Source organism: Lacerta agilis, chromosome 6 (assembly GCF_009819535.1).
Source record: "Lacerta agilis isolate rLacAgi1 chromosome 6, rLacAgi1.pri, whole genome shotgun sequence".
Lineage (NCBI taxonomy): Eukaryota > Metazoa > Chordata > Lepidosauria > Squamata > Lacertidae > Lacerta > Lacerta agilis.
In genome coordinates, this window is record NC_046317.1 from 2330133 (window position 1) to 2345149 (window position 15017).

General features: G+C 46.9%; 1 protein-coding gene across 1 annotated transcript; it reads right to left on the bottom strand.

Moving 5' to 3' along the window:
• Window positions 1–5281: 5281 nt before the first annotated feature.
• On the bottom strand, window positions 5282–11498 carry MYOC (myocilin). Its single transcript, XM_033151201.1, has 3 exons — window positions 10924–11498; window positions 8416–8535; window positions 5282–6519 (listed from the first exon to the last, which is right to left on the bottom strand). Exons 1-3 carry the CDS (start codon window positions 11483–11485, stop codon window positions 5735–5737), a joined length of 1467 nt encoding a protein of 488 aa, XP_033007092.1. The 5' UTR covers window positions 11486–11498; the 3' UTR covers window positions 5282–5734.
• Between the last annotated feature and the right edge of the window lie 3519 nt (window positions 11499–15017).

The following is a 15017-nucleotide window of genomic DNA, read 5'->3' on the forward strand; positions in this document are numbered from 1 at the left end:
ATTCATTAAAATACAGATTAAAACACAATTTAAAATTTAATCTAGACTGCAGCCTCATTTTTAAGTAGCCCACCAACCACACCAAAAGAATGAAACATCAGGGTTAAACTGAAACCAACCCAAAGGCCAGGTGGAACAGCTCCATCTTGCAGGCCCTGCGGAAAGATGCCAAATCCCACAGGGCCCTGGTCTCTTGTGACAGACTGTTCCACCAAGTCGGGGCCAGTACTGAGAAGGCCCTGGCCCTAGTTGAAGCCAACCTAGTATCCTTGTGGCTTGGGACCTCCAAAAAGTTATTATTTGAGGACCTTAAGGTCCTACCCGGGACATACCAGGAGAATAGCTAGCTCAGCAAATTTATCCATGATAAATGCTGTAAGAAATTACTTTTGCAAGTCAGCCCACCCACCTATATTGTAAGAATCCATCTCTGCAACGATGTTGCTCAGACATACAAAGCAAAAGAGAGGCATGACAAAAGCCAAGGTCACATGAAGAGAGAGGAAGAAAATAAGAAAAGACCAAGAAAGAGATCTAATGCAATGACCATTAATTTATGATGCCCTGGAAAGGCCAGCCCTGTTCAAACTTGGCACACATTCCTAGTACCCAGAAAAGGCAAGGTAGCTGTCTGGAATAGCAGGTGTGGGAGTCCGGTCAATTTGGGCTAGCTGTTCCACATGAGGTGGGGAACCTTGTTCCCTTGGATACACAGCAACAAGAACTGGTGGCACATTATTAGAGAATCGGTGGCCACCTTCATTTTGCAAATGGCTCGAGGAAACAGGTGATGAGTAAATGATATAATGCATTGGAAGAGAAGGAGCATAGCATCCATGTTGGCATGTGGGGTTCAGACTTCTTGGATCAAGGGAGTAGACCGCACAGCTTCCAGGTGTAGGTTGATGCTCTGCTAGATCAGTTGCTTTGCACACAGGGTCTTTGGAGTGCGCAGCCCAGCTGCCTACAAGAGGTGGTGTGCCACTCCCATCTCTCCGGCATGTAAGCCACCATGGGGGGGAACAGATACATCTTTCAGGACAGGTGACATTTCGACTTCTTCGTGCACAGACTGGAGAGCTTGGACTAATGAGGCTCTGGTCATTGGTGGAAAATACCCGGTTGTCTGAGAGCCGCTGCATGCAGCCCTGTCTGAGACAGCATGGAAGACCTTGGCGAAATGATGCAGAGTAGCATTGGCATCTGCAGGGTTGTCCCCCTGGCTCAGGAGGGGATGAGTTGTGGACATTTCTGGGGGAAGCAGGAGAGGCATCTGAAAAGCAGGGACTTAATGGAGCCATGCAAAAACATCTCACATCCATCCCTCTGTGCTGCTGGGTGATAGTCCATTGATGCCTGACCTGTGGAGTGGGAAATGAGTCATTCAAGTGGCTGGAACTTGAGCTTAGCTGCTTTGCCAAAACACAAGTGTTACTTGGGTTTGGCCAGTGCCAAGGCACCCTGCCCAGTTTGGCGTACTGAACAGTCACATGCTAGTTTTTATAGCAATTTCTATAGATTTTGTGTGTACTCTATAGTAATTATCTTATTGGAATTGGCATTTACAAATACTCTAGTCCATTCACTTTACAGATTGGGTACTAACTAAAATTTGCCCAAGCTAGCCCGGGATTTGAACTCCTGTTTCATCGGTGCAAGAGCCTCTCCTCTGCTGTGCCACACTGTCTCTCCTAAGTCTACCTAAGTAAACCTGGACTGCGTGGCCCCCGCTTCTGGAGACCTGTACAAGAGTCCTTCTGGCAGGCCATGGCCATGGCTCTGACTCTCAGACAGGGTGATTTCCACCCTTTCATGGCATCCCAAATCTGCAGCCTTCTCTCACAGTATTGTAAAATCTGCCTGTTAAATGAAGCGTAGAACCTAAAATGGATGGTTATGATTACTGTAAATAAAGACACGCTTAACTGCTGTAAGTAGAAAACACCTGCTCCAAAGACAGCAAATCAGAGTAGGATGCAGTTATCATGTCCAATTGCCTTTCTGCTGAGTATGTCTCTCAAACCAGGCACAGTACAAACACATCCTTGTATTCAGAACCCTCCTTGGATTTGTCCCTTGCCCCTTTCTCGATACCCTCTCATCCAAAACAGTTTATCCAGCTCCATCCTGAGACATCTGCAAGGATCTTTTGTCCCTTGTGCCTAGAAGTCCCCCTGTTCTCTTCCTTCAAATCCCTCTTCAAAACTTGTTTCCATGGGGCCTTTGGTCAAGCACATTGCACACACACACACACACACACACAGAGAGAGAGAGAGAGAGAGAGAGAGAGAGAGAGAGAGAGAAACTAAACAGAAGGCTGTGTGACTGAACCACTTTACTGCAGTCAAAGCTCAACAGCTTTGCAAACCCACACCCACACCCCTAAAACAAATGCACTTGCAAATTGACCCCAAACTCACTGCACAGTGTCAAAATTCTGTCACAGGTGAACTGTTGTTGGATGCCCTTTAAATCCACCATCACATCACGTCACTGTAGTTCAGATGTTAAATTCCATTAACCTCAGCAGAGATGCTTCAGAGCAGGCTCCAGCCTGGTGTCCATCCTGATCCATTATGTGTAGATTTGTCATCAGTGTTTCATTCTGATTGGGTAAGTAGGAGTCCTTGATGATGTCACGCTTGTGTAACAAGTCCCCTTAGTTTTTATGAAGGCATTGCCAGGTTAATTCCATCAGAACAAAATCATATTAATGCTCTTTTGCTATAGATATTAAAGAAAGGAGTGTCGAACATCCTGGGGCAGTGAGATGCTGAGATTCAGAAAAGCCAGGCAGATCAGGGATTGGAGGCGAGTGGTACATAGATTCAAACTCCAAGAAAGAAGATTCCACCTAAACATTAGGAAGAACTTCCTGACAGTAAGAGCTGTTGGACAGTGGAATTTGGTGCCAAGGAGTGTGGTGGAGTCTCCTTCTTTGGAGGTCTTTAAGCGGAGGCTTGACAGCCAGCTGTCAGGAATGCTTTGATGGTGTTTCCTGCTTGGCAGGGGGGTTGGACTGGATGGCCCTTGGGGTCTCTTCCAACTCTAGGATTCTATGATTCTACATGGTGTGGGCAGATGAGTGGAAAGACAAATGGCAAAAACTCTCATCACCCCTAGTAGAAAGGAGGTGCTTTCAAAACCTGTGAAGTGGCACAAAGAAGACAACATTCCTGTCTTCATAGGGACACTTTTAGTTACCGGTAAGTCAGATGCAGAACAGCAGCACAGTAACTGCCAGAGTATCAAGAGAGTGGCAAGAGCAGGCTTCACGGTGCACACTGTTGACATATGGCATGTGCCAAACGTGTGCAGCCCTCCAAGCGTGTAGGTTTGTGGCAGTGCAGCTTGTGCTGGAATAAATACAGTCAGATCCCAACTTTTCACTCAGTTCAGTCCTTTACTGACAGGTCCAAAGCATTAAGGCAATGTCACTATATACATAAAGTACAGGCTTCCACCAGATCCCTAGCAGGCTTCAAATGCAAAGCAAGTACAACTCACAGCATACATACAGCACAGAGTTCAGGGATTTGTCTGTCCTTTTGCTTGGTCTCTATACGTTCAGACGCCTCTTAGGATATCATCACCAAATTTGGCACAATAGTTCCCAAGGTGGGATGTCAGACTGTTATTATTTGGATGCTAGGCATGATTTTGAATGAAGATGGCAAACCAAAACATCCCTTTGCCATGAATTGGCACATTTTTTTGACATAGGTTCAACTGGCACTCGAGATATCATTGCCAAACTCAGCATGAGGGTTCCTGAGGTTGGGGTGGGGGTATCTCTGTTGATGTTTGGATGCCAAGAGCCATTTTGAATTAATGTGGCAGGCTGAAATGTGAGTTTGGTGTGACTTCACCCATTTTTTGTTGTGATGGGTCTCAAACCACAACTTGCACTATCCATTTAAAAAGAACCTTTTTTGCTGTTTCTAAAAAGTCCCAGGCACACCCCATTAGTTTTTTGGGGAAAGGGCTGTATAGCAAAATAGAGTGCCTCAAGAAACAATGCAGAAAAGAAATGACCACAGATAATACTGGTTGGAGGGTTGTTTATTGACTTCCATACAGGAGTCTCCTGCTGCTGCTGCAACCAGCTCCCTTCACCCCTGGTATCCTAGAACACGCAGAGAAATGAAACGGGCAGAGGAGAGGTGCAGTGGTGCGCAGATACAGCCTGACATTGTGTGGGAAAGACCCTGGAGATGAGAAGCCCTAGTGGGCGCAGGGAAGGCAGGGACCTTCAGTCCTCGCAACTGCTTCATTGGGGCAAGACCTCCTAGAAAGAGTTGCTCAGACCACTGGGCAAGAGCTGTGGTTTGTTTCCTTCACTGGCCTCGGATGATTTATTGTTTTGTTGCTGACCTACACCTGTCTCCAGCCCTGACCATCAGGGATGATGGGAGCCATATGTCCAAAAACATCTGGAGGGTCACAGATTCACCAGCCTCAAGAGACCTTGCAAAGCCTAAATGGAATTTAGACTGCAAGCCTGCAGGCAGGGACTGTTCTGAATTTTTATTCACTTACTGCACTTCTTAGATTTATAATTCTGACAAATTCTACTCCTCTGAAATGTCTCTCAATTGCTTTTACTACACCAGTATACTGGACCCCTGTTTATTTCTAACACACACACAGAAAACTTCGACCTAGAACTTGAACCTGCCAGGAGGAACCAGTTTAAGACAAGCTTCAGGCAAAAAGGGACGTGGGTGGCGCTGTGGTCTAAACCACAGAGCCTAGGGCTTGCTGATCGGAAGGTCAGCAGTTTGAATCCCTGCCACGGGGTGATCTCCCACCCACCTAGCAGTTCAAAAGCACGTCACAGTGCAAGTAGATAAATAGGTACCGCTCCGGCGAGAAGGTAAACGGCGTTTCTGTGCGCTGCTCTGGTTTCACCATAAGCAGCTTAGTCATGCTGGCCACATGACGCAGAAAAACTATCTGTGGACAAACGTCGGCTCCCTTGACCAGTAAAGCGCCGCAACCCCAGAGTCGTTTGCGACTGGACTTAACTGTCAGGGGTCCTTTACCTTTGCCTTTTACAGGCAAAAAGAAGTGGGTGAGAAAGGGTTAAGCAGCCCCTTCCCCACCACAAAGTGCCCTCTCTGCTAAGTTCTCTGCAGTGAAGAGGCAGCCACCAGGCTGTTATAGGCAAGCTGGGCTTTACATTGAAGCCAAATATAATAATGGCAACTTTACACTTATGTAATGAATGCACCATTGTCAGGTCCACAGAAGAGATTACTTCAGTCCTGCATGTCAACCAACAGTGCTGAATTCTATGTCCAGGCTAAGAAGAGGGCTCCAGAGACAATGACTTGTAAAAAAGAGAAGAGGAAGGGTCTGTGTCATTTTGAAGGCTGCATGCATTTGTGTCCCAGGTCTAATTAGGAAAGACTATACTGTGCAGAGACATTTGGAGCAAATGGAAATGGGTGCCCATTAAGGGCAGTGAACTGAGGTACAATTCATGGGAAGTTCTCCTTCCTAAACTCCACTGAAATGAATAGCAGCTGCACAAGAGCACAGCTACTAAGCACAGGAGTGAGCTTGCACACAGCTCCTGTTCCTTCAGTGGAGCTTGGTCAGGAGAACTTGGCATGATGTGTGTGCCCCATAATGTAACTAGTCAAATTAATGGTGCTTATATGGACTTCCGGCTCCAAGCTTCCCTTGATATAGCCTTGCTGGCAGGTGGCACCTTCCCACTCTCTCCAAATCACATCTTGGAAAGCTTGATATCATAGGCAACCATATTGAAGTTGTCCCAAGCCAAGAGTTTTCTTTCTGTGGGATTGTAATCTACCATGCTGCTGTATCTGTAGCGGTTCTCAAAGCGGATGTTCAGTGGTGCACTCGCTCCTGTCTTAGTGGAGTAGACGAAATTCACAGTGGCCTCAGGGGATGAGTAGCTGCTGATGGTGTACAAGGAGCCACAAATAATGAAGGCGTTTGCCACCGACTGCTTGCGGATGTTTGTTTCCCATGTTTGTTCAATCTCTATGGTCTCTGGGTCCAGTTTAGAAAGCACAATGGCCCCCTTTGCGTTTCCAGTGCTGTAAATTACCCACAGCCCCATCTCATCAACTGCAAAGTCAATGTCTGTATATCCACCCCATGAGTAGGGAAACTGTCCGTGGTAGCCGGCATTGGGTAGCTCCTTTTGGACTGTAATAACTTCAGTCTTCAGGTCATATTTTGCCATTATTCTAGACTTGCGCATCTGAAAGTAGAGGGAACCCTGATAAACAACAGCTCCAGTGCTCTCCATGGATCGGGGCAGCACGTGTACTTTGGAAGGGTGGCCTTTGGTGAACTGATCCACATTGTTGTACTCAAAGACTTGGCGGACATCCGAACCAACGGTATCAACTCTCCAGGTTGTCTCTCGGCTGTAGGGAGAGACGGGTTCTGGGTCCCTCATCCACACGCCATACTTGCCAGCAATGGTCTCTGCCCTGCGGAAGGTCACTGGTTCACCAACAGATAGGAGCACCCCACAGCCTGTTCCAGGAAATAAGTAAGCCAGTTACTTCACCCCATTGCAGAATTTGAACTTCAGACTGAGAGGGAGGGAGGGAGGGAGGGAGAGGGGCTACTCTTCAAATATGCTATTTTACAGTGTGCCCCAAACCAAAGGTATTGAATGCATTTGTTTGCTTGCTTCATAAAATTTAGACATCACTTGATTGTAAAAAAAAAAACCCAAGGAAGCTTACAACCCTACTTAAATCATACAAAAGTTAAAATACTAAAACAGATTAAAATTACCTCAGCTTTCTAAGCAACTGAGTAGGCTTCATTAACAGGAAAGTTGTAGGCCAGGGAGTTTGAAAGTGCAGTCGCTGCCACACTCAACAGTCACATCCTTACCAATGTGCAGCAGGTGCGTAGTGTCAACTCCACTGATCGAAGCCGTCAAGTGGGAGCATGTGGGGTAAATTAATCTCATAGGTGAACTGGTCCCTCAGCATTTAAGGGCCTTATATGCTAATCATACTTTGAACTTGGCCCGGCATTAAATCGGTAACCAGTGCAGAGCTCTGAGCCGGGGTGTTATATGCTGACAAGGCCTCACTCCTGGTAGTAATTGCGCACCGAAAGAAGCTTCCGGGACAAATGTGAGGGCCGGCCCCACAAAGAGAGCATTTTGCCAACCTCTGGCTGTGCCTCTATACCAGACCGCATCCAAAGGTGATCACTCTAACTTGGAAGGCAGTCATCTTTTTACCATTCATGAACTGGATGGAGAGCATCTATAGTTGCCTTAGACCAACCTGGGTTATCTATTAAATGGCTTAATATTTCAAGAATCTCCATGTTTAAACATCATTAAAACTAATACTGGTTTGTTTGTTTTTTTAAAAAAAGTCAAAGTCAATTTGTTACTTTCACTGCCAGCAGCTATCCAAGGCCTCTTTTTCATCCCTACTACTTAGAAATGTATGCAAAAGCCTGGATTAAATTCCCAAAACAATACAAAAAAATAATAATTAGAGAGATGGGAAAGGCTGAATCTGGGAATTTCTGCCTCTTGCCGCTGATTATTCTACTTAGCAATGGGTTTTGATTTTGATTTTGATTTTGAGACACAGTTTTCTCATGCAGTTTCAAAACCTAGGGGAACTTACCTCTTATTCCTCATTGTCTAATTCCTCATTGTCTAATGAGGAATAAGAGGTAAGTTCCCCTAGGTTTTGAAACTGCATGAGGAAACTGTGTCTCAAAATCAAAACCTTTTCAAAAATTCTGAATAAATTTGTAGTGGTGTCAGTTGGAGGTGGCTGCCTCTAATTTAGTGAAGATCCTTTAATCTTGCTTCCACTTCCCCCACCCTCCCCCCACAAAAAATGGTTTGGGACTTTGTATATCAGCTTTCTTGCTCTTGTTCTTAAAATGGGTGTAACATTGCAACATTTTGTTCTGATGAAGAATAGCCATCGTTATTTTCTGGCTATGGGTTCTCCAACTTTCTAAGGAGACTCAAAGTAGATGCTCACTCTGATATTGGGTTCCCATGTAGTGTTCCACATGTGAAACATATGTGAAATGTTGCTTTATACTGTTGCTTTGGAATAAACCATTTCGTGATATGGGTGGTGGGGAGCGGAAGGGAGAAAAAACCGGCCAGGCTTGTTTATAAAGGAAGGAAACAGGTAATATATGGGAGTCTGGCAGTCAGAGGTGATTTTTCAGGACTAGCTGGCACTTCTGAAGCTGGGCAAACTGACAAGGGAGAGTTTCATCTTTGGACTGGTGGAAAGCGGGCTGAAAGGGAGTCTGTCCCAGACAAGGTGTTTGGGGCAGGATTCTTTCACTAGTGTGCGGCAAAGAAGGGCAGGAGCCAGCATTGAGCAAAGCATTGAGCAAAGCAAGCACCTGGCCAAGAAAGCTCTGTACCTGATTCTTCCCCCTCTGCGCCAGGTGAGGGGCTTCCCTGAAAGAGGCGGGATGCAGGAACCTCCACCAGCTCCGATTTGAGCTCTTGGTAGTCCAAAGTGTCTGTGTTCCCCTTTGACTCTGCAGAGAGAGAAGCGGAGAAGGAGAGAGCAGGAAGAAAAATGAACACCCCGAAGGCCAAGGGGACAGAAAGGAGGGTGAGCACTTTAGTCTGCAACGAAGGAGCTTTGAAACAAAGGCTTTCCTGATGATAAAACTGCTTGTAGAGAATATAGGACACAAAGAGAAAATTTAGGGGAGCAGCCCCCCTTAGCCCCCCTCCAGCTATAGGCCTACAGGGCTGGGGGAGGAGAGAGAAGGGAAGGGAAGTTCTCTGAGCAGTCAAAGGTCCTTGTGGGTCACTGAAGTTATTCAAGGGGAGATTAAATTCTGTCAGCTATTTACTGAACATTGCTTCTGATTTGTGAGGTTAGGGAGCAATGGCATTGAATCTAACAAGTAGGGTCCTACCACTTTCCTTGGCCACATTCATTTAAAGCAGTCTTTCTCCACTTTAAGGGACATTCCACTTTTAAGGGACTAGCAGTGGGTTCAAGCAACCAATTTATTTCTTACTGCCAAGGTAAGAAAAAGGAGAGGTGAAGCCTTGCTGCTTCTCGAAATGTGGAAGCTCAGAAAGGCCACTTGGTGTTGATGAACATTTAAGCTTGTGTCCAGGTAAAGGTAAAGGGACCCCTGACCATTAGGTCCAGTCACGGACGACTCTGGGGTTGTGGCGCTCATCTCGCTTTACTGGCACAGGGAGCTGGCGTACAGCTTCTGGGTCATGTGGCCAGCATGACTAAGCCGCTTATGGTGAACCAGAGCAGCGCACAGAAACACCGTTTACCTCCCCACCGGAGCAGTACCTATTTATCTACTTGCATTTTTTGATGTGCTTTTGAACTGCTAGGTTGGCAGGAGCAGGGACCAAGCAACGGGAGCTCACCCCGTTGTGGGGATTCGAACCACCAACCTTCTGATCAGCAAGCCCTAGGCTCTGTGGTTTAACCCACAGTGCCACCCACGTCCAACATAGCATTAATTTTTTTGTTGGTGCATAAATCCTTGCGCTCATATAGTGAGTGCATTGGATACCAGCCACTCTCCAAATGCGCTCAGATGTACTTCATCTCTCTCTCTTGTCTTTGTGCCCCCATGCAATTTTTTTCTGCTATTAATAAATCCCTTATTAGAGATTTCATTTATTGTTATCTTCAATTTTAAAAAAATCAGCATCGGTTGAAGTCCCATTGTCATTTCAATTATCCCCCTGTCCCGAGTAATAAAAAAAAAATAGTAGTGTAGAGTTGGAAGGGATCACGAGGGTCATCTAGTCTAACCCCCTGCAATGCGGGCTGAAACCCACAACCCTGAAATTAAGAGTCTCACTGAGCTATCTGCTTCTTTGGAAACTACCCCCAGAACCAAACAAAAAGGCTGGCTGGGCCTCTCTTTTCTTTCTCTAGTCATTGGCATAAGTCTCCTAATCTCAGGTACCCTTCCACCAAGGAGACATACATAAGTTTTTGGGCCTGACCCCCCACTACCTTGATGGATACTGTTGTTCATAAGTAGCATAATTATTTTCTAGCTTGCTGACTGATATGCCCTGAAATGCTAATGATGCTCTACTTTTGCTCCTGAGGCATCCCACTCTAAAAATATTCCCTGACAGACACCAGATCCCAGCTTCTATATTCATTCCACCACCCTCACCCCCTCCCATTTCTGCCATCCTGTGACAGGGGCAATGATGCAAAAGGCTTGTAAAAAAGCCCAGCCTTGTGCTAAGCAGGTCTGTGCTAAGCAAACCTGGAAAGAGGCCTGTGAGAAGCATTTAGCCTCATTCAGATACCTTCTGGAGGTCACCCATGGATTACTCTACCACTGGGGGAACATGACTCAATGGGACAGGCCTTTCTGCAAATCACAGGGCATTTTAGCAGCACCAACAGGGGGACACACTGCTTGCTGGAGGCCTTTACTGTCTGCGGCTGCTTCTACTATTCCATTCATGAGACGGGAATGTTCACTGATGCTCCTTGGCATTTCCTCTGTTGAGAGAAGTGGAGACGAGTGGGAAGGGAATGGCTCTGTGGCAGGGACAGGCGAGAAGCACCCATGCCCTGCCATTTCTCTCCTCTAAGTAACCGTCACTCACATTTTCTACAGATGTCTGCCACTGCAGTGAACATACTCCATCCAGGACTAGACCAGGAGGCTCAGGAAGAGTTGAGAAACAGATTGAACACAAAACGACGTGTCATAAAAAAACTCAGATGAAACACTAGTGAAGGTCTGGCTACCTCCCCTCCCCTCCGGCTCACAAAATGGCAGAGTTGGGAAAGGTCTATTAAAATTACGAAGGGTTTGAAGCTTCCTTCCTTCCTTCCTATGAAGAAAGGCTAAAAGATATGCATTTTGATTTAGGAAATCAAAATTTAGGATTTAGGAAATCTACAGTACCTTGAAGGGAGTCCCTGCTGGGTGCCTCTCCAGCCTGGGAACAGTGGCTCGCTCTCAGCCGCTCCACCTCCTGCATGGTGTTCTCCAACCTCCTTCCCAGCTCCTTCCTCTCTTCCTCCAGCCACTTCTTATCCTCTTCCAAGTCAGACTTGTCTTGGAGCAGGCTGCTGATGGTGTACTCCAACCTGCTGACCTGTGCGTCCCTCTGGGCTTGTTCTCTCTTCAGACTCTCCACCTCTTTTTGAAGCAAACTCACCACAGAGAAGGAGGAACTCCTTGCTGCTGGGTTCCCATGCAGCTGGCTGACCAGGTTCTCCAGGAGGCTGAGCCTTGCTTTGGAGGACTCCAGTTCCAGGCGCTGGCTGTTGCTTTCCCTCCGGAGATCCCCGATAATGGCCATCACTTCCCCAGGGTCACTGCAGCTGGCTTCGTTTGCACTGGGGACTGTGAAGGAATAGATGCATCTGCCATCCTGGCTGTTTGCTTTGCGGAGGCGTGCCGTGCTCCCGAATGCTCCCCATACCATCCAAGCTGAAAGCAACCAAGTCACCAGCTCCTTCATGGCTTCACTGCTGCCTCTTCGAGCCCCCACAGGCTCCCCGAGAAGCACAGTGTGCAAGTAGCATTCACCAGCTCTCTCTCATTTGTTCTGGAACTGAGCTCCTAGCGACCTCAGTTTTATACAGCTGAGAGACAGGGAGGTGCAGGAGGAGGTCGCTTTGCCAGAAGCTGCAGCGGCGGCAGCAGCACAGACTTAACGGGAATCAACTCCCTTAAAGGGATCGTGTTTCATTTACGATTCCATGGGAATATGAACCCAGTGCCCATTCTTGGGATCCTTATCCTCAACGTACAAAATGCGTAGAGGCAGATCTGCCGCCCGTGTGTGTCTGTGAAGGGCAGGCATGGCTTTATGAGTCTGTGCATCCGGCAGTGGGGGAAGTTCAGGGTCAGGGGAGCAGGGAAGTTTTAAAAGTTTGCCTGCCCAAGATAGTTGGGATTCTACACCATAAATATGTAACCATTAAACCATTTAGAAATGTGTTATGAAAATAGGTACTACAAAATATGCTGTCAAGGGTTATGCCCACTCACGATTTAGTCTGGAATGTGAGGCACGGATGTTTTGTTCACTCACTCCTTTGAGATCCTAAGGGTATACACACATTATTGGCTACTCCACATCCAGTGTGCTCCCTCTTCCTAGTTTTTGAATCTGTATACATATTTTAGCCACAATCCATATCCATCCTGTAGTTTCTTGAGGAAAATCTGCCTTTAGATGCATTTCTTCCTGAACCCAGCTACAATCCAATTAAAAAATTTAAGCTGCATTCACTTTGTACCTGAACCAGGTTTGAGACAGTCAGAGCACGTGTGCAGATGACAGCTTCCTGACTAGGGGTGGGCTGCAGGGGAAGGGAAACCCAAAAGGGTCAAATGTGTCGGCTGAAAAACACCTCACACCCCTCTCTGATGTGGACAGCACTGCAAAGTGCAGTGGGCAGGTGGGGGGGGCACGTGCAAAGGCTTTGCTGTATTTTAAGCTGCTGTTTGCATACCCTAAATTTTCCAGGGTGGTTACACATCTTCTCATAAGTTAATTGTTCATCCCACATTTTTCAATGTACTTCCCTGCCACTTTGCAAACTGCAAAAAATTGTGGCCCCCTATCCATGGTCATCCCATGGATTTATTGCACTAGGGTGACAGGACACTTAACTCACTTTAAATGTTCAAGGCTGAAGTTCCAACATGCACTTGAATCCCTCCTGCAAAATAGTGACAGTCTGAAGGCACTCTAAATATTGCTATTCGGCGAAAGGAAAAATGTTCCTAAATTCTGTTCCTAAAGCCTGTTGAGATTTAGGCTGCTGCCACCTCCCCCCCCCCTGCAGAGATGGGGGGCCTATTAGGAAGGTCCTCCCTTGGAGGCTGATGGGGTCCCGTGGGATTACAAATGGCTCTAGGAGCTCTGGAACATCTGAATGGCTTGGGCTATTGACACGATCACCCCTGAGCACTCTTACCAACTTTGTGGAGCCCAATTGGTCCCCTGGTATATTCCAGAGCTTAGGGAAAGGAAACAAGCTGGGAAACAGCTTGAATGCAAGTGGAGGAAAGATCCGAATGAATGCAACTGAACACTGGTAGGAGCTCGTTATCGAGCCTACCCAGTGGCAGTGAAGGCAGCAAAAAACGCCTATTTTGCTCATCATGTCACCCGGCATAACTTTTCCAGAATGGATGGGGCCTTTTACAGGCTGGCCCAAAGGAGGTGGCAGAACCAACAGTATCTGCTGTGACTTGTTTGCAAAACATTTTGTGGGTAACATCACTTGCATCCACCAAGACCTTGACTCTGCTGTTATAGCAGATGAATCTCATGGGGTTTCCAGAGCACACAGTCTAGTCCTGTTGTGTTGGATGAGTCGAGGATGTGGACATGGTGCTTGGATCAGTCAGAGCGGCCACTTGTGCTCTGGACCCTTGCCCCTCTTGGCTGATAAAAGCCAGCAGGGAGGGAACAGCTGGCTGGGCCAGGGAGGTGAGCAGTGCCTCTTTACGAGAGTGGTGGTCCACTCCTTAGGAAACCTTCCCTGGACTCAGAAAACCCAACTAACTACTGGCCAGTTGCTAAACTCCCTTTCCTGGGCAAGGTTCCAAATCCATTTCAACTGGGGTTTACACCCAGTTTTGGCACAGAAACTGCTTTGGTCACCCTGTATGATGACCTCTGTCGAGACAGAGACAGGGGAAATGTGTCCCTGTTAATTCTACTCAACCTCTCAGCGGCTTTTGATATCACTGACCATGGTATCCTTCTGCAGCAGCTGTCTTGAGTTAGAGGTGGGTGGCACCGCTTTGCAGTGGTTCTGGGTGGTCATTCTCTGAGGGTCAGTCCTGTGGAACCTTCAAAGTGGAGTTCCTCAGGGCTGAATCCTATCCCCTATGGTGTTCAACATCTACATGAAACTGATGGGTGGGGTTATTCGGAGATTTGGAGTACGTTGTCAGCAGAATACTGATGACACTCAGCCCTACTTCTCCTTTACATCTGCAAGTGAGGCAGTGGAAATGCTGGACTGGTGTCTTGCCTTGATAATGGACTGGATGAGCACCAACAAACTGAAGCTCAATCCAGATCAGACTGAGGCACTGTTAGTGGGTGGTTCCCTAGACCGGATGGGTGTGAGGTTGCCTGCTCTTGATGGGGTTACATTTCCTCCAAAGAAGCAGGTTCGTAGCTTGGGGGTACTCATAGCTTGGATCCTTTGCTGTCACTTGAGACTCAGGTGGCCTCAGTGGCCCGGAATGCCTTCCAACAGCTTTGGCTGGTCATCCAGCTATGCCCTTATCTGGACAGGGATACAGGGATAGCATAACTACTGTTGTCTATGCTCTGGTAACCTCAGGGTTAGATTAATGCAATGTGTTATATGTGAGGCTGCCTCTGAAGATTGTTCAGAAACTTCAGCTAGTGCAGAATTCAGCAGTCAGGTTGCTCATCAGAGCAAGACGGTTTGAGCATATTACACCGATCCTGGTCCTACTGCACTGACTAGTTTCCGGGCCCAATTCAAAGTGCTGGCTTTGATCTATAAAGCCTTATAACAGCTCAGGAGCGCAATACCTCAAGGACTGCCTCTTTCCATATCAACCTACCTGACCCTGAGATCATCTTCTGAGGCCCTTTTTTTGTGTGCCTCCTCCTTGAGAGGTCTGGAGGGTGGCAACATGAGAACGGGCCTTCTCTGTAGTGGCTCCTCATCTGTGGAATGCTCTCCCCAGGGAAGTTTGCCTGGCACCTTCATTATACACCTTTAGGCACCAGGCAAAAACATTCCTTTTTAACCTGGCCTTTGGTTGATTTGATTGACATCCTATGCCCTTTTAAAATATCTCCTGGGGGGATTTATTGGATTCTTTTTGATTATATCTTTTTGTGGTTTTATATTTTGATTTTGTTCTGTGAACCGCCCTGACACCTCCAGGTATAGGGCAACATATATATTGAACTATTATTATTATTATTATTATTATTATCCAATTCAAAATCTAGTTCCTGCTATCATAAGGGACCTGGATCCTGT